Source organism: Pieris brassicae, chromosome Z (assembly GCF_905147105.1).
Source record: "Pieris brassicae chromosome Z, ilPieBrab1.1, whole genome shotgun sequence".
Classification (NCBI taxonomy): domain Eukaryota; kingdom Metazoa; phylum Arthropoda; class Insecta; order Lepidoptera; family Pieridae; genus Pieris; species Pieris brassicae.
Genome location: NC_059680.1, coordinates 1984323 through 2004442, shown reverse-complemented (window position 1 = coordinate 2004442; position 20120 = coordinate 1984323). Strand labels below are relative to the sequence as shown.

Here is a 20120-nt window from a genome sequence, read left to right as displayed (position 1 = left end):
GTCTACCCACTCTTTTTTATTCTTAACTTGTTGTCACGAAACATTAAGCTTTATCTGAAGTTGAAGTGTTTTTTTTAATTTCCATTAGGCGGCCGGTCTGATCACCAGCGAGTATATGAAGGTGGCAGCACTGACGCAGTCGGCGAGTCCGGACGCGGCGAAGAAAATATCAGGTACTCTATCAGTTTTTGTCGTATACATTGTATATGTTATATATATGTACCATGCGAGGAATGGTTTACAATTTGATAGATGACCAAAGAAACTTAGTTGACACAGTATATGATAGAAATGGAAGGCGTCACGACGAGAAAGGCGAGTTTGTCAATTCGAATGCGAAAGACCAGCTCCGAAGTCGGATTCAGGCGATTGACGATGGCTCAAGTCGAGGTCCGAGTCTCACAGGAGAGGCCCTTGTGGCTTGTGGGAGAAGCCACTTTCGGGCGGGGCGTAGCGCCAATACAGCCCTAGCTGATTTGTCAACATCCTACAGGCCAACAGCGAGTTTTCATTAAACAAGCAACGGTCATTTCTGGCTGAGACTAAGTGGGATGTATCTAAATTTCTTGATACTTAAGTCGATTTAGCGAAACAGTGTTTCTTGGTTATAAAAATCAGTGAGTGTTCTTCTTGGTTATAAAAATCAAGTAGATTCTTCTGTAGTCGTGGTGTGTTGTGTGTTTTATTGAGATTAATCTGTATAAAACATGGCTCTGTAGCGAAGCGATGGTCACGTGACCCGAATCAATCACAGATTAATCAAATCGATAAGGTAGCATGCTTGTTAATATCTTCGCCTGTCTAATCCCAATCAAAATCGATCGTTATATTTGTCCAAAAGAAGTGTAAATACGTGAAAAACTTGACATTTATTGGCGTGTTTACAAGCATGTTACGTCACAGGGTGACGCCATCTTGTCTAAAGAAACGTTGTGGATTCTTAAACTCTAGAATGTTGTATTATAAATAAAATTTTGTATAGGTTTTTTGTCGTATAAGATTGTAAATAAAATTGGTGTTATTTTACGCACGCTATCATGGATAGACTTCTTCGGGCGTGTGAAAGATAAAGCAGGAGATATGGAACGGCTCTTGAAAGAGAAGGACAAGCATGGTTTGTATTATTTTAATGTTACAGAAATGGTTTTTGTTTTAGATGAACCTAAAGGCTACATAAAAACAAATTGCTAAACTTATTGCACTCTCAAAGCCTTTCTTAGAAGAGCTTTGGCCACAATATTGTTCAGCCCCAAATAACAACACCGTCTAAAATATGACGCATATACATATCAATTGACGTTACGTTTCGCGGTCATTTGGAAGGGAAAGCTAAATTAGCCTCTAAGAAGCTTGGTGTGCTAGCCGAAGCCGCAGGCTGGCACGCCAATAGTGCTCTTGTATATCATAAATATTTTGTACTTAAGAGCAATATACAGAGAATGACTTGATATTTATATATTTTTTTTATTTCAGGTATTTTAGCTAAGATGAAAGAAGGTGCCGAGAATATGCAAACTAAAATACAGGCCAAGGCCGATCAACTGAAAAGTCAACTCGATGCGAAAGGTAAGTGGGATGGAAGATAAGTGTGACAGGGATAGCTATAGGTTCGACGGCTTCGTACAGGAATGCATCCAATGAAACGCATTGTTTATTATAGTTTAAATTGAAGATAGTTTATGGGTAATATTAGAAAGGGAAAATTATGCTTTTGATGGCTTCGTACGAGAATGCATCCAATGTATTGTTTGTTTGTTTATAAACCTACAGTTAAAATTGTTGATAGTAATGGATATACTATTGACGAGGTTAAGATATACTTATTAATAATACCTATGTTTTTAAGTTTATTTACTAGATGAATTTTTATATTGACATTTTACATCTGAGTTCCAACTATTTAGACCACATGGCGTCGTACCATTTGACGTACCGTTTTTGTCATTTTTCGTTTTGAAGCAGTCTCCGACAAAATTAAAGTCGGGTACACATTATTATTATTATTACTACATATTATTTACGATAATTTGACTAATATGTGAGCGCTCTGTGCCACACGACTTTAATAAAAAAAAATTGATTATTAACAATTTTAGTCCATAACGCCATGCCATGTTTTTAAACACTCAATAACAGTTTATATACTATAAAATTGTTTTAAAAGAAAACAGTTTTTAACCGGATTAAAGCTATTTGTATTATTATAAACTTATAATTATTTACATAATTTAAAATTTTCGGACGTTTCGCGTGCTTTACAGCGTGCGTGGTCACGGTGATTTTCGCGGATTGTTTAACTTGAACTTTGAATAGAGGACACCGTGAGTCATGTCTGCAAAAACCCGTCATCTTTTAATCGATATCAACTCCGGCGAAATAAATACAGATAATATAACTTTATCTACAGCTGTGATACTTATTGACATTCAACGCCTTTTGTCTTCAGTCACCGTACTAGTAGTTATAAACTTATAAATAAGTAAACGCAGTTTTTACTGTTACACTTTAGTGGTCTCCTTAAAGAAATCGCATGTTAGCGGTAAGTCTGTTGCCTACATTTAAGTTCTTATTACGTTGTAATTGTCCTCACAACAAAAAGTTGATTTGCTCTTACGATTTGACAGGCGAAAACATTTACAAGCATTCGACTAATCTGTGACCGTTTTATGTTACTTGAAATATAAAACTGTATTTGAATGATATATAAATGATTATTTACTTTTAATAAGACTATATATAAATATTCAATACATAATATGGCTGATACAATTTAAAATAATGTTTATTTCGAACTGATTTAGGTACAAGATTTTAGGCTACGTGAAAGGTAAGTGCGGAATGGAAGATCGGTGGAAAGGGATAGATATATGTTTGTATATATTGTACGGTTAGCGTGATTCTTTAATTATATTATTCCGTTTAAATGACCGTGTCTTTGATTTTATTATTTGAAGATTACGTCAACGGTAAATATTTACTTTTTTTACACATATTACTCGCACATATTGTCTATGCTTGAAAACAAAAAAAAATGCATTATCCAGGATTCCTACGAAATTAATACATTTATGTACTAGTATTTTTGAGAGCTTTTCTTACTTTTGCTTACAAGATGAAGGCAGGGTGATAAATTGAAGTAATTATATTTCCAAAATATTAATATGAAATTGGCGTTTTGTATGGAAGCAACAAACAGTATATAATCAAAGTATATAGCATTGCTGTCTATGTACTTTTGTCATCTTGTAGGTAGGTCATTGATTCCTTTACTAAAAAAAACCATTCGGACGGAATTCAATAAGATCTTTGAAGGCGTTATTTGTTAATCGTTATTTAAATTTCGAAAAAAATTGTAGTTTGTTGGAGCAAAGACCGGGAAGTACGGTGGATGTTTTAAACATTCCAATTGAAGCTCTTCCAATGTGGTAGCAGTCTTTTGTGCAGTGTGTGGTCTAGCGTTGTCGTGTAGCAGCGGTGCAGTTTCTGCAGCACTGGTACCACGGTGAAACTTGTACTCGTATAGATCGCGATATATCGTGTTTTCCATTTTATAGATTGAGTAAAATGTCAAGCATCGTATTCCAAAAACAAATGACCAAAGTGGTTTGAGGTCGAAGTCCAGTATGACAAAACGTCAAATTCATATGTAAGGACGTAATATTATTAACAATATAGATTACGTTATTAATAGTGTGTCTGTGTGACTTTCTACAATGCGGAAGTATTTTTAAAGTGGGGTGAACAAGGTGAACTACATTCAATATTTACGGTTGGAATATACGGGCAGATATTACAGTCTTATTAAACGTTAGGTTTTATATAAGAGGGGAAAACGGGCAGACGGCAAAGCTGATGTTGGATGAACCGGCTACCCATGGACCGTCAATGCCAGAGGGCTCGCATATGCGTTGCCTGGCATTTCGAGAAGCTTTTTGAAGGACCCTCAGCCGAATTGGTTCGGAAACTCGGTTCGTTGGCAGCTGGTTCCACATGCTTGGCAAAAACTGTCATAAAAACGCTTAGTTGTGGAACGACGGACGTCGAGGTGATACAGGATGGTATTTTGTATTCTGCGTTGACGTCCGATGATGAAATTCAGCTGCAGATATTAATCTGAAAACCTCCACTGAACACCCTCATAAATGCAGTAGAATATGCAGAGAGTATACATATCTGCGAAACGCCGAGGGATCAGGCCTTAAAGATTTCGATGGAAATACTTCAATCACTTCTTCACATGGAGGTCGGCCGGTTATGATTTACTTACGAGAAGATTACTTCGAATAGTCTTTTCTTACTCGCTTCTAAAGCTTTCATTACCGGATACCTACCGGCAATTAACATTATTATTATTGTCGCCATTACTTCTATAGTATTTCGAGAGCGGAACAGACGTTTGGTGATCCAGGGCTGACTTTACCGTGTAAGGCCTGGGTATACAAACGCAGCCTTGCCGAGGTTGTGGCTGCGTGGCTCATTGAAGGTTCAGCTGCACCTCGGTCAATGGCGATGATGGGTCTTCTCTGTTTAGCTGTTAGCTGCAAATCTGTTCGCTGAACGGTTTTCAATAACTGTAATTGCCTTCTGTGTCTGCACATCGCTCTGCTGATTTCCTCACGATGTTTTCCTTCACCGCACAAGAGTGCACACTGTCTTTTACCAGACCATATAAGGTTAAATTTGAAAGTTGGTGCCGTAAATTGTGCTTCGGTTTGGTCAGTTATTATGTTGATAGGTTGTCACTTAGTTGCCAAAATACTCAGACACATATGAGGAAGCACAGGTATAAGACCCATCCATGCCAAAGCTGGTCTTCTACTTGCCTCATGAAACTGATATATAGGACCTATACCTTAAAGGTTGTAGCGAGAACTTCGTTATACCGGCATTAGACCCAATCAGGCAATGATACCTGATGAGGCCTATTTGCCTCATGAAACAGATACCTATCCTACCTATGGGACCTTAAATTTAAACGAATTTGCTCCCATAAGTTTACAGTCCACGCCCTGTTCAAGGTATTCCAGTGCGTAATTTGTACTATTCACGCAAATGTTAACTTAATTATATATTATTAAAGGCATTTGCAGATCGAATTGTTTAATGATATATAAATTTGACGTTTATTTATTAATATATTTATGATCAAAGTTCACCACATCATATATATTGCTATATGTGTAATATAGGTTACAAGCTTTTCTAAAATACATGACAATTAGGGGTAATCAAAAATATTATATAAATTATTAGCAAAACAGCGGATTAGGTATGAGATAGACACGTAACAATAGTTTTTTTTATAATTGATCACCCCACTATCGACTGTCTCTCTGTCTCACTCTGGTTGAAGAGTCTCTTCTGTTATATTTGCGAAATAATATCGATTGCTTTTTGAAAGAATTAAATGTAATGATAATTTATTTCGTAATGCTACAGCTAACAATATGTTTATATATATATATATATATATATAAACAAACAATTACACTAAAAAATATAACCAAAGATTACATACAGATACATTCTGTTTATTTAAATAAAACCTACACATAACAAAGATGGAATTCATAATATTTATAGGTTGAAAGTTTTATAACGGAATAAACAGTAAAAATTATTAAATTCATTCAACTAAGTAATACCTGATTCGTTTGTGGTGTGTGATGCTGTAAAAGTTAGGATAATTACGTGAAGGTGTGTATGTGGGGTATGCTTATGATGCAGGTGATTTTGCGCTAAAGATAACCTCCTCTTTTTAACCATATTCCGCGATAGCTTAAGCAAGTCAAGGCTTAAATATTGGTCGTTGTATGAGTTTTCTGCATAAATCACGACTGCTAGTCTTGTGCTCGAAACGTGGAATATTCATTAACGCTTTGGTTCATTAATAGTCGCAGCCAACTACTTGAATAAGCCGTTCAATTAATAGCCCAGCCTCTTAACTAAACAGCGAGGTTTAACTAGCGGCCTTAATGATATGCAGTTGATCAGCTAGGCAAGTGACATGGATCTATGATGTTTCATTACTTGCCTAGCCTGTTGACTGTTAATTTAAATTTAGTTCCACTTTCTGCCAATCTCTAACTCGAAACGAAACTCTCTAAGCTGTCAATATGGCGTCGGCTAACCACAACTGGTGTTTCTCAATGTTTAATTAAAATGAAATGTGTTGTGACAATAGTAATGTGAATTTAGCTGTGCGTTATTCAAGCAATTAGATTTTTAAACACATATTTTGTGTCAAATGTTTATTCTTTTTTATGAAACAAGCCTAAACATTAGCCAGATTATTCAATTGTGTTACAAAAGCTACGGCCGAATGACTTTCAGGCCGCTAGTTAAACGGCGCTTAGTTACGAGGCTAGGCTGGTATGGTGGACACATTTTCCGTACTTAGTCTCGTACCCGGTCCGTTGTCCGCAAGACAGGCTAGGCTGTTAATTGAACGGCTTTTTAAGCATGTTGGTTGCGACACATATACAATCCGAAAATATTAATTATATTCAGGCATTGGGCGGACTTTTCCTCTTCCACTATAGGCTATGTGAAGTTAATCCCGGTAATTTCCCAGAAAGTTTTGTTCAATTTTTTTCTTCTAAATATATGTTAATATAGAGTACATCCGTGGCGCTATAACCATTCTATGTCTTGGCTTCAGATTTCTGTATCTATATTATGATCATTTGACAATCTAATCGGCAAGTAGGCGATCAGCCTCCTGTGCCGGACACGCCGTCTTTTTGGGTTTCCTCACGATGTTTTCCTTATACACATCAACAAATGCATATTTAACACTCACTTGTTTACAATGGACTTTCTAGTCCATTGGTGAACAGCTGGGGTTTGAACCGCAGGGATGAGAGTCGTACGCTGAAGCTACTAGGCCAGCACTACTCGGCTGTGTTATGTTCATACCTATAAATTGTTTAGTACTCCTGTTATTGAGGACATGTCTCTTCAGCTGTATTATTGCAAGGACAGGCTGAATTTTGTTTAACTCTAAAGCTGTGAAGATAAGAGAATCCACCGTGACCTGTCAACATCTGTGGTTCATCCCGACGGTTTTATTTCTGACCATGAGTGTTGGCACAGCACATGACTGAAAGAAGTTTAGCAAATGCGTTGCGTGTTAAGAATGGGTACACCCCTGTGTAAATCGGATGCCATCAAAAAAATAACTCGTAAAAAACTAAAGTTTTTCTACCGTAAAAAGTGAGATCCATGTAACCAGTTCAGTCTCTACTTAGTTATTACGTAATTAGGTAACCTAACATCTTATAGTGACCATATCAATATCAAACACGAATTTATCTAAAGCAGCTTCTATTTCTGCCAGAAGTGCCTTAGAATTGTGATGATCGATCAGTGAGTGGTAAAATTAAGAAACTTTCACTAATACTTATTAAACAACTATATTTGAAATTGAATGAAATTTTAAATATACCATGTTTATACAGTCCCGGCTTGTTTCCTGAGTGCTTCTAATTTTATCCACATTATCTTATTTTAAACGAAGTTATGAGAAAATGATAGTACGGCCGGTTTTTTGGCCACACTCCTGCGGCTCCAGATCGCTTCGTAAAGTGTCTTGGATGATCAAAAAGTGGATCTCCCACTTGAAGATTCTTGTAAGTTATGGAGGCCGTTTGTGGAAGGCTAAATTTTTAGTGCTGAAGATATGTGTTGGTTTATGTGTTGGTCGCGACCATTGTATACTTTTTGATAATGTTAATTAGCTGCATGTTTTGATAATATGATTACGAAATTAATTTCAAATTACATGACATTTAATTAACAACACACCATGACTTCTCTATATAAGAAACATCACGGATTATATCTTTGAGAAAATGAAGGCTTTTCTGCTATATGTATTTCGTAAGTAATGTTTCTAATCTTTTGTTTTATGAGCTGTTAATTCATTGTTTTCCGTTTAGTAAACATGTCTGTTACTTAATTCTAATTATATAAATTTATTTCCCAGAATTTTTAATCATTTGTAATTTTGTAAATCCCTCAAATATTTACTAATTTTTTAATAATTACCAGATTCATTAAGATTTTTTTAATTATTCCGCATTTTTAATAAAGCGTCAGTTAATCAATAATTTATATATAAATACATTTTAAATAAAATGTTCAGTTTTAGTGATTGTCCAATCATCAGCATGGAATCACGACCATCACAGAGGCATACACATAACACCGAATTCAGTCGAAATTTACGAGCAACCTGATGATTTTTTGATTTACAAAACCATGAAGAAAACCAATTTGAGATCTGATGATGACATGCGCGTGATTGCGGATCGCGTGATGCAATTAGCCGAAGGGTAGCAAAAATAAAATATGATTTTATTTTTATTAAATGATTTTTATTTGGAGGCAAGTCGAGTTGTGTATGTGAAATTAGCAGGGTAGAACTTACCAGCAGAGCACAAAACAGTAGAGTTATTGCAGCACACTATTTAGTGTTATATTCCCTGATAGTTTTTTGAAAGAGTTCTGGATCTTGGAGCCAGGATTTTTTTAAAGAAAAATGCTATCCCAGCTTGTCATGAAAAAAAGTCAATTTGCATAGACAGAAAAACACGAATTAAATTCCAATTTTTCCAAGCAAATTTTAATCTTAATGATTTGCTCTGATAAAAGAAAAAGAAGAGTTCTGGCCTAGGCTCCAACTGATTTCCCTAGATTTGTAATGTATGTATATTTTGTGCCTTGCTTACTTCACAGACTCAGTCAAGTCAAAGGAAATAAGCGACCCCTTGCATGCTTTTCTCGAACCAGTTAATTTTCGACCTTCTAATTTCTTTGCGGATAAAACGAGAAGACTGAATGTATGATACGTAATGAGCTATCGTAATGTCTAGTTACCATATCAATATTAAAAATCTTATTTACTCATATTATTACGCCTTTTTCTCGAAGGAGCAGCGACCACGGCTTACCACGGTCCTGTATCTCCTTCGCTTCATCAACTTTGATGAAATTCACCATTCCTATTGGTACTTTTGACTTGTCCCCTTCTCTAATCTATCTATCTCCTGGATTTGGTCCAAGACCTCTCCATCTCATCCAGACATCTCCAGTTGCCTGGTATATATCCTATTGGTTAAAGGCTAAAACGTTTGGTACAGCTTCACAGTTCTTGTATTAATTTGTGGCTCCAGGTCCTACCTGACAGCTCAAAACACTGGATATACTAGAATTGGTTGTGATACGCTTTGTTGGATCAGGATCAACCGCTATGTGGCACCAGCTGCCCATTAAAGTATTTGCGAACGAATTCTATTAAAGGCTGGAAACGCACAAACGTTCTGTCATTGAGATCGTCATTGAGCGAGCCTTTTGACCGTTAATCACATGTTCTATATGAATCATTGGTTCGTGCATTATCATGAAACTGTTATTCGTGAGTCAAGTTCTTTATAACTAAAAAAATCAAGTCTTTGTCTGCACTTTACTTGGCAATAGCTACTTGCTCAATGTATTGTTACGAAGACGGGTCGACTGCAATGTTTCTAGATTTTTCCACTAGTTAGAATACTTTTCAGCAGGCTGTAATATGATTTCTGACCGTTTCAGGAGAGGGTTAATCACATATTAGTTAATTGTAATTTCCATAATGTTACCCTAGTTTTCAGGAAGCAGGAAACATTTTTTCAGTCAGTTTCAGAACATGTAGTCGAGTGGTGCAGTTTTCAGGAGACCCGTTTTCAGGCCTGGTTATATCCCTTTGATGAAGGAATATTCTAGACCGAACTTTCTAGGTGTGAGACAAGGACGATATGAGAGAGAGAGAGAAGATCAGAACATCAGAACTTTCTCGAAACTAGACTGAGCACTCTACAACGCCATACGACAAGGACGGAGCAACGTGCGAAAGAGACAAAGAGTGCGGACGTTCTAGAATTGTGCAATCGCTACTCAGTAGCAAGCCCGCCTAGAAAGTTCTCGAATATTGTTTAGAATTATTCCCAGGGATATATAAGCGAGCCGAAACGCGACTAGTCACCTTTAGTTTTGAATGCGATAACAAGAGAGAAACACCGAAGCGATAAAGTGCGAATAAAGTGAATACAAGTGATAAAGTACCGTGTGAAGTGTGCATAAGTGAAGTAATAAGTGATTGTTTTTGTGTGTTATTAGTGCATCTCTGCAATTAATTTGTGCCCATAAATTCCTCATTGATTTATCAAGAAATAAACCCTTGAATAAATTCACGGCATTTTCTATCCGATCCCCTAGCTCGTAACAGTATGTTTATCTATTTGAATAACGCCATATGAAAATTTACTGCTAAAAGTGTTGTGGGATGCTCGAAGCCTGCATTAAAATGTATTAAATAACAATATTTCTATCGATTGCTTTTTAGAATTGAGGAAATAAGGAATTAGAAAGAAATGCGTTTGTGAAAAAAATTGGCGAGGATTTTCTTCTTTTAATTCATTTCATTCATTGCATTCTTTAATGGAGGTTAGCCGTCAGTCTCTTAAAGCGTGTCCCAGTCGCTAACCCGTCCAATTGTTGGAGGAGGTTACGTCCAAACGTTGCGAAGCCATGATGTTTTCCTGCTACTAACATGACGTTTTTACCCATTATATCTACTGAACGAAACATATTTTTACCCATTATATCTACTGAACGAAACATATTTTTACCCATTATATCTACTGAACGAAACATATTTTTACCCATTATATCTACTGAACGAAACATATTTTTACCCATTATATCTACTGAACGAAACATATTTTTACCCATTATATCTACTGAACGAAACATATTTTTACCCATTATATCTACTGAACGAAACATATTTTTACCCATTATATCTACTGAACGAAACATATTCTTACCTGAAAGTAATTCTTTATTTACAATCCACCTGATCTTCTACAGTTGGCACACACACAAAGGATATAACGAATATTATCTACGTACATATATATATACTATTTATAAAAGTTCACCACATCACATATTATGTTATATTTACAGTATATTTTAGATTTTTTTAAATGTTTGACAATTATGGTGAACATAGATTTTACATTTTTTTGTAAAATTATTTATAAAAATATTGAAGTGAAGCTTCTTTAGAGTAATGAGGGTAAAATCGTTACGGATGAAACGTTACGAAGGTGTGCAGCACTTTGTTGAAGAAAAGAGGTAGAGCGATTGAGACCGATTGAAAGATAGAGAGAGAGAGTGAAAAAGTTAGATCGAGAAAAAATACACGCTATTGGTTGATGTATTTGCTTAGTTTTTTTTTAATAAAAATGGGCAAACGGCATGGGCAACGGCAGGAGGGTCACGTAATGTTAAGTGACACCGCCGCCCGTGGACACTCTCAATGCCAGAGGGCTTTGTGTGCGTTGCCGGCCTGTTAAGAATGGGTACGCTCTTTTCTTGAAGGGCCCTAAGTCGAATTCGTTCGGAAATACTTCAGTGGGCAGCTGGTTCCACATGGCGGTGGTGCGCGGTAAAAATTGCCTTGAAAAACGCTCAGTCGTGGAACGTCGGACGTCGAGGTGATACGGGTGGAATTTTGTATTCTGCCTCGACGTACTCCAACTCCTCTGAATAGTCCATGGTAAATGCATGGTTTAGTAGTTACACATTAGAACTTTAGATGGAAATTCTGTCGCATAGCGTCTTGTAGCATCATTAGCACAAATACATGGAGTTATATACTGGTACATGATCATCTATTGAGGCTTTTACCTTAGTAATAACAATTTTACAAATAAGTTTCACTTCTGACATGTGCACTTTGTTCGCAGGCACTTTTCTTTTAATTAGTGGCGCTACAACCTTGTTAGGTCTAGGCTTCAGATTTCTGCTTTATATAATATACCTACCGAACTGAACATAGTATTTCCGAACCAATTCGACAACAATACAATCTTCAAAGAGTGTTCCAACACTTCAAAAGGCCGGCAACGCCTAAGCCTCCTGGCATTAAGTGTCCATGGGCGGTAGGCATTTCCGAACCAACTAGACTTAGGGTCCTTCACATAGCCTACCAATTCCAAACCAGCACTTGCGAGCCTTGGCCATGATCCTTAGATGAGCCTCTATTCTATAAAAAGGTTGTATCGCTATTTTTGACGCGACAACGTCTAAAAAATCAATACCGGCTGCACGCACGAAACAGTATGACTTATTGTCCAGTTACGCTCATTGTACGCTTGCGCCGAATCTATTTTTCTTCCACTCGATTGGGACAGGCTCCTAAATTACTGAGTAATTTGACGCTAAATTTCTTATTATATTTTAATTCGAATGAATCTATGTAAATAAATAGTCTAAACTTTTTATATAGTCTTCTTTAGAAATGGATGTTAATACGAAGTTATTATAAGTTAGTAACTGTAATGTTAACACCACTTAAACTCAACCAATACATGTACTCATTATTTGAACATAAATCAATCTCAAACATTAGTTGCGGTTAAGTATATAAGGAAGTCGATTTTGTTTTCTAAATTGAAAAATGAAGTTGATTGCACCTCTTCTGTTATTGTGTAAGTACTTTTTAATCGACTTGAAAAACCTAATTAAAAAAAAATTGGCGATGCATCTAGGTGTCCCATAATCAAATTCTTTTTCCGTTGACGTGGATTATCGGTGTCCAATAACTCGGATTTGGAGTGAATAACCCCATGTTCATATAAATAAACTCATTAACATCTTAGTAATAAGATGAATGAAAAATTTACACCACGGTGTTTTAACAACTGCAAAACGTTTTAGAAATAATAAGGACAAATCTTTCTATAGCTAAAGCTCTCGTTAATAGACCTTTAAATGCAGACAAATTTTTTTCGAGGTCTTCTATAAAACTGTAGCTCTGCTCTATTGTCGATAGCATATAGGAATATTTTAATTACACATCCTAACTTTTAAAAATATTATATATTATCATAAGGGTTCAAATGGTGAAAGAATTTTAAAGCAGTCCAGTTGTAGAGCTTATTCAATGCAAACGATCAAATCTTTCCTCTTTATAATATTAGTATAGAATATGTCTTAAGACAGATTAGTTCCCAACTCAACAAACAACTCCAAATGTCACCATGATGTGTCCTTCGCTGTATCTACTATATGTACCTCAGCTAACCTTCTTAGGTGTCTCTGTCTCACCTGCGTTCCCTTGCTTCTCTTTTTCTCTTCTTTCTGTTTTCGCATCCTAAAATTTAGTGGTTCTATCATATTTAACAATTCTATTATTAACATAGCCGACATCTTTCCATGCCCAGGCTACTCTATTGCCTCTTCCTTTTTAAGTCTTTATAGTATTTTACATGGTTTGTAGCGTAAAATCTAGCTTTTTAAACGTATTTAATGATTCTATAATTAATTTAACAGCAATATTCCTTATATCGGAAACATTATCCCGGGATGTGTTTGACACCTCACTGGATGATGATACAAATGTTTACAATAACGTGAACATATTGAACGCTTTGCGTCAAAAAAAACGGCTGTTTGAGAAATTGTTTAAAAGACCGAAGACAAAGCCAAAAGAACAGGATGTAGATACATTTAATTGGACAATCATAAGAGCGATACTGCCGAAGTTAAAGAACTTGCCGTGGGACTGGATTCTGAATATGATAAGACGGGCGATCAGTAATCGTGACAGTGAATATTGATGGAAATATAATATTTGAAGTTATTTTATTTTATTTATGCTCTCAAACATCGCACATGTTGATAACGCAACTGCTGGGGAGCAGTAGCCCGCAGTAGTCCGTTAACCTGAATCTATAATATAAAAATGAATCGCAAAATGTGTTGGTAAGCGCATAACTCTACAACGCCTGGAAAAATTGTACCAATTCTTTTTTTTAAACGTTCCTTGAAGTCTAAGGTTGGATTTTACGGCGAAAAATATTCGAATAATTTCCGGGAAAAGCCTAAAACAGCCCTTTTCTTTTTCCCATACAAACGTTTTGTAAATAAAATGTAGAGAAAATTTGAACTTTATTGCTATTCAATAGAATATTAAATTACAAGCACTCACTCAAACAAATCGCGTTAAAAAAAGGATTTAATTTTTGAATTATTAATTTAATATCCCTATCTGAGCAAAATTATTTGAATACATACTAATAGGAAAATATATCAATGAGGCACAGAATTTTTAAATATTTGTCACTTTTAGGTTCCCACTATCCTTTTAGATTATTTTCTAATCAGGTGTAGTGGAAGCCCTCTAGCAGACATCCCAGTCGGGGTTTTTAGTGGATCACAGAAGAGTGGCCAAAGTTCGTGGGAGCGAATATACCTTGGTTACCCGAGCTGAACCTCACACACCGGCCATCAGGGTGATGGTTCTGCCATCACCCTCATGAGAATTTTTTGCGCCGACTATAAATTGGTAGGAACAAAAAACTGCCACATTTCAAATCTTTTTGACAGAACGAAGTCTGTGGAGTCCGCTAGTATATAATGTAAATATAAAATTATGTAGGAATAAAAAAAACAATTAGCATTGCAAAGTTTTTAAGTCCACTCGGCGAAAGGACTCCATGGAGTTGCTGAAAATTTCCACCGAGTCATTTTTCATCACAGTTTTATTGTATATCTGTTAATGGTCGTGACATTAACAGATTCTCAGACTCATTGAACGATGAGCACAAGCTTGAGCAGGCGTGTAAAGGGTTGTTTGTTTCTAGTGAAACCCCTATCCACTAAACGTTTGACGTGACACAAGAAACAAGAAACAAAACCTTAGTAAGCGATTCCGTCTTTCTTTATTTATATCCTTTGGCGTTGCGTAGAGATGTGGGGTCACTCTGCATCTTCTACCGCAATTCCACACTTCTACGTTATTCACAACTGAGTGTTTAAGGGCAGTTTTTGCACCACCTATATATGGAACCAGCTGCCCATTGAAGTATTTTTGAAACAATTAGACATATGGTCGAAAAGAGCGTACCAAGTCCGGCAAAACACTCGCGAGCCCTCTGTCATTGAGTGTCCATGGTATCATTTAACATCGGGTGAGCCTCCTGCCCTTTGACACCCTGTTCTATAGAAGAAAAAAAATTAGTTGGTTGTGGAATTAATCGTATTATGCTTCATTTAAGCATTGCTTAGTGTAATATAAGTTTACATTAAAAGCCGAAGCATAATAAAACAAATAGATGAAATTGGTTCATCATTATTAAATACGCCATTGTTAAGAGGGCCTGGTGTTCGTTATACCCCTAGGGACTGTACCTTTACCCCAAATAGCCGTAACATTTAAATAAGTACCATTAAGCCGTTGCTATAAAAACCGTGCAAATTTATTCTGAATGTGCTCTAGAGCCCAGACTCAGGAATTAAATTCGAGTATCATATCTGATAAACGCAGTATACAAGCTTGAAATAGCTTTGATGACCGTAATTTTTATGTAGCGCGAAGATGTGGCTTCAGTGTGCGACTGTCATACCTAAGGTCAGTTTAAGGTTACTTTTCATGCGTATTTAACAGTTAAGTTGTTTATAAACGTTGTCAAAACCTATGGTCTAAATACTCTCCCTATAAATACACCTTGCCTTTATATAATCGCCTTTCCCTTGAACGGCATTACACGGCAGTGATCTATAACTTCTGGGAAGGTGATCGATTAGTTTTAATTAAATGCAGTAAAAGACAATATTTTTATCTCTGGATCATAAATCAGTTATCAATCCATGGCTAATCCCAATAAACCATGAAATTAAAAAGATAATACTTATAATTGAGTATCATTTGAATCAGCGCAAAATGATTTTTCACGTTGCATTTGTTGGTAAGGCATACATTTTTAATAAAATAAAAATAAATATATCAGCGGTTACAAGCTTTTTTAGGTCTGTTCCTGTGAAGCACAGGCTGCATATCTCCTACTTGCCTATTAAATTGACATATCATGTAACATATACATAAATGTGAGTCTAAGACCTAAAAAGGTTGTAGCGCCAGTGATTTATTTTTTTATAATTTTAGATAATTATTTATTTGAACATGTAACACTTTGAGCAGTGTTGGCTTAGTGGCTTAAGCATGCGACTCTCATCCCTGAGGATGTAGGTTCGATCCCCGGCTGTGCACCAATGGATTTTCTTTCTATGTGCTGTATTTAACATTAGCTCGAATGGTGAAGGAAAACTTTGTCAGGAAACCGGTTTGTCTTAGACCCAAAAAGTCGACGGCGTGCGTCAGGCACAGAAGGCTGATCACCTACTTGTAGGCCCAGACCTAAAAAGGTTGTAGCGCCATTGACTTTTTTGGAACACTTTGAAATTTACTATATAAATATTATTACTAAATTGATTACCTTAATGCTTGAAAATTATGAAACAGTTGTGGAAATGCAGGTCCTGCTGTTTTGACACATCATGAATAAAATATTACATTACTTTCAGTGACAACATTCATACAAATAAATAATATTATATGTGAGTTATCAAACTCGAAAAATGATAATAATATTTGGAATAACTACTATTTAAGAACAAACGCAGACGATAAGGTTGATTTCCAAAATGGTGTAGATTCAAAGGCAAAAATGAAAGACGATGACCATGTAAAATATACATATTTAACTAGATATGAATATCTGGAAGCCAAAAAGAATAAAAGAGACTCAATAAGAGAAGAACCAATAGTTAAACGTTTTGCGATAAAGAATAAAAATGGCGAAATCGAACAGGTGATGATACGTTATTTTAGTGATAAAAGAGATGCTGTTATTAATGATAAAAACCAATTAATTGAAGATAGTCCACTTATAGTTCGTTTCTATAAAGACGTGAATTTTGATAGACTCGAAAAACCGAAATTAAATCAAATTGTGCCAATGAATGGAAATCTGCGTGGTCAAAAGGACAAAATGGCATTTATTTTTCCGGTATTTTTAGCCAAATTTGGTTGGATGGCAATTGAAGGTTTGTTTTATGGTGCTGTCTCTAAGGGCGTTGAAGAAGGAATCAAAGAAGGCATTAAAGTTGCAAAAGATAAATTTGGTTAAAATAAATGTGTAACACAGGCTTTTATTTATTTTAAAGATATGGTGTCTAAGAAAGTATTACATCCAGTCCGATAGGCAAAAAATATTCAAGAAAATATTCAAGAAAATAGCTAGAATATACCAATTGCTTTTTTATTAGGACAACAAGCAGGAGACTAACCTAATGTTATACCTAATGTGATACCGCCGTCCATGCAAACTCACATTGCCAGAAGGTTCGCAAGTGCTTTGCCGGTCTTTATAGAATTGGTACGCTCTTTTTTTAAAGGCTGGTAATGCATTGAGCGCTCTGGCATTGGGAGTGTCCATGTTGGTAGCACATACGTCTGGTGATTTATAAAAGACTGGTTGGGCCCATGGCAGTAAAATGCTAACCGTATCCCTTGGACACCTGCAAAGCCGAAGAGCTTACGTGTCTGTTGCCGTTGTTTTAAGAATAATAAGGTATGCTACATTCTTGGCCTACATAGTGTGTGTTGTGCAATACTAGGTATCTGGATTGCACAACACACACTAATTAAGGACAATGCTGGATTGTCTACCCAATTTATCATGTTCTTCAGAGATCAGATATATAACATTGGAAAAGATCTTTTTTATTTTAATCGGTGGCGGTTGTTGGAGGGATATTATATATATATATATATATATATATAATTCTCGTGTCACAATGTTTGTTCCCATACTCCTCCGAAACGGCTCGACTGATGCTTATGAACTTTTTTATGCATATTCAGTAAGTCTGAGAATCGGCTACTATCTATCTTCCAAACCCTTATGTGATATGGGGTGTCCACCATAAAAATATTTTTTTAGACCATTTCTTTTTATGTTTTTATGATACAGCATACAAAAGTACATACAACCCTTAATGGTCACCCCACTACGATCAACCCCTATTTTTATTATAGTAGATAGATTTTATTAAACTAACAAAAAATCCTGGAAATAATATATATGGTGAAGCGACGTTCTAATAAAGAAACACTTTGTTTAAAGTGTCAACTACTGTGTTGCTAACAAACGCTTGACTAACAAAATAATCTGGTCTAACTTATATAAGGAATAGAAATGATGTTTACCTATTGGACATTATCGAAAACGACAATGATATATTATAGTTTATTAATGTGTAAAGAACTAAAAGGCTCGTTTAATTAGTTTATTAATGTGTAAAGAACTCAAAGGCTCGTTTAATTAGTTTATTAATGTGTAAAGAACTAAAAGGCTCGTTTAATTAGTTTATTAATGTGTAAAGAACTAAAAGGCTCGTTTAATTAGTTTATTAATGTGTAAAGAACTAAAAGGCTCGTTTAATTAGTTTATTAATGTGTAAAGAACTAAAAGGCTCGTTTAATTAGTTTATTAATGTGTAAAGAACTAAAAGGCTCGTTTAATAATAACAAAGCCGACGTTGTAGAATTTATTTGTTTATTTATTAACTTTTCGTTGCATACAGTAAAATAATAACTAACTAATAAATAACCACTGCGAGAAAGAGAAAGAAAATGTATTAGATAAGGTGAGCGCAAGAAGTGCAAAAGTGCATAAGACATACAGTTATTTAATGAAGCAAATCAATTTAAAAATATGTTACAGTAGCCTTGCAAAGAATGGGTATGGAGCCGTTGGTCCCGGTCCCGGTTGGTTATTCCCGACACTTCAAAATCTTGGTATTAGCCGTATGTTGTTCGTATATCGTACTATCAACACATACAACAATACTTCGTCTGTCGAAAGCCAGAAAAAATCTGTTAAAGCCAGAATTAGTCGAAACCCTATTAGGAAGCAAAAAATCGTATCGCGAGTACGCTGGGTCTCTGTCGCTTATTATAAAACAAGACCTGAAGCTCGGTGCCTTTCGTCGATATACAGGTCAAGCCCTAAATCAATCTTTACAATTAAAGAGAGTGGATAAATCAAAACGCCTTCTGTAGCGATACGTGGGTAAAAAGTCTAGCCTTTACCGGTATAAAAATTTCACAATTGAAGAACAACAATTAGCACAGTCATAAAGTTTACGCTGTACGATGTACGCTTGAAATTCTGACCGTAATTTTAGAGGACATGGCCTGCTCTAAACGACACGACGATATTGAGTCTCTTAAAAAAGCTTTGGAGCAAACAGCTTCGAAATATCATTTGGAAATAGTGCGTAAATACATAGAGGCGAGACGGGCTACCGCTTGCAACTTATTAGTTGCGAATAGATTTTCTTTTTATTTTTTGCTGAGACTTTGATAAATATGTGTGCATAAATTTAATAATACATTACTTCATTAAAAATAATCATTTCCATTTATAACAGAACTTATGGCTGGACTAGCTATATATGTAACTTAGGTTGCATAACTCACGATTGATTAAAAAAAATGGCTAATCAATCGCTTAAGTAATTAATGATGACTGGTATGACATAACCGTTTTATAAATGCACGGTTTGTGCGCTTAAATCCTATTTAAATATTTTTCCCAATACGTATCGATCCAGAACCGACTGTCAACTGACTAAAAGATGTCGTCACACAATTGTGAAGAGCTGTAACTGTGTATCTGTGTATGAAGCACAGCATATTATTATGACTGGCATACATAATAATAAAACCAAACAGTTAAAGCAAGGAAAAGCATTGGCCTAGAAATGAACACCTCCAAAACTAAAATTATGACTAACAACAAAGAACGACTAGTTTGTCAATGCCATGTCACTTGAACATGTCCCGAACACGAAGTCATTTTGCGGTATGCAATTAAGTCAAAGTCAAATCATTTATTGCAATTAGGGCTATTAAAAAGGCACTTTTGAAAGACAAAAGATGTTCAAAAATAATACTCTAGTAGGCCATTCCAAAAGTTAATATGGAGAAAGGGCAAAGTCCATACTAACTATTTTTGAATAGTTTTCACAATTCAGCAGATAACTAAATTATAATGTAGATACATGGTGTTCACATTTTGCACAATTGTACAAATATTGCAACTATAGAATTTACATTATTCTCTATACAATAAAAATAATTAACATATAGTTAAACAGTGTGTTACGTCACAGTTCATTTCTTTTTCATAAAATAAGGAACAATAAAAGGAAATATAAACTAG

At 35.6% G+C, this 20120-nt stretch overlaps 2 protein-coding genes and 3 long non-coding RNA genes across 8 annotated transcripts in view; 4 read left to right on the top strand and 1 right to left on the bottom strand.

The window, feature by feature from the left end:
- The window catches only part of LOC123719014 (WD repeat-containing protein 7-like), a 135169-nt gene that overhangs the window by 16499 nt on the left and 98550 nt on the right, over positions 1 to 20120 (top strand). For 2 of the 4 annotated variants that reach the window (XM_045676107.1, XM_045676106.1), the window contains 3 exons: positions 89 to 173; positions 1046 to 1114; positions 1474 to 1566. In XM_045676107.1, the coding sequence (XP_045532063.1) occupies positions 89 to 173; positions 1046 to 1114; positions 1474 to 1566 (247 nt within the window). The remainder of the gene's footprint in view (positions 1 to 88; positions 174 to 1045; positions 1115 to 1473; positions 1567 to 20120) is intronic. The other 2 variants (XM_045676108.1, XM_045676110.1) reach the window with 2 other exon arrangements.
- LOC123719030 lies at positions 5127 to 7789 on the bottom strand. Its single transcript, XR_006755093.1, has 3 exons — positions 7448 to 7789; positions 6919 to 7102; positions 5127 to 6437 (listed from the first exon to the last, which is right to left on the bottom strand). It is a non-coding gene; the product is annotated as an uncharacterized LOC123719030 (long non-coding RNA).
- On the top strand, positions 7561 to 8367 carry LOC123719023. The gene is made up of 2 exons (XR_006755086.1): positions 7561 to 7881; positions 8147 to 8367. It is a non-coding gene; the product is annotated as an uncharacterized LOC123719023 (long non-coding RNA).
- On the top strand, positions 12279 to 13690 carry LOC123719025. Its single transcript, XR_006755088.1, has 2 exons — positions 12279 to 12536; positions 13381 to 13690. It is a non-coding gene; the product is annotated as an uncharacterized LOC123719025 (long non-coding RNA).
- LOC123719019 lies at positions 15675 to 17038 on the top strand. Its single transcript, XM_045676115.1, has 2 exons — positions 15675 to 15797; positions 16414 to 17038. The coding sequence occupies exons 1-2, from the start codon at positions 15773 to 15775 to the stop codon at positions 17016 to 17018; spliced, it is 630 nt and encodes a 209-aa protein (XP_045532071.1). The 5' UTR covers positions 15675 to 15772; the 3' UTR covers positions 17019 to 17038.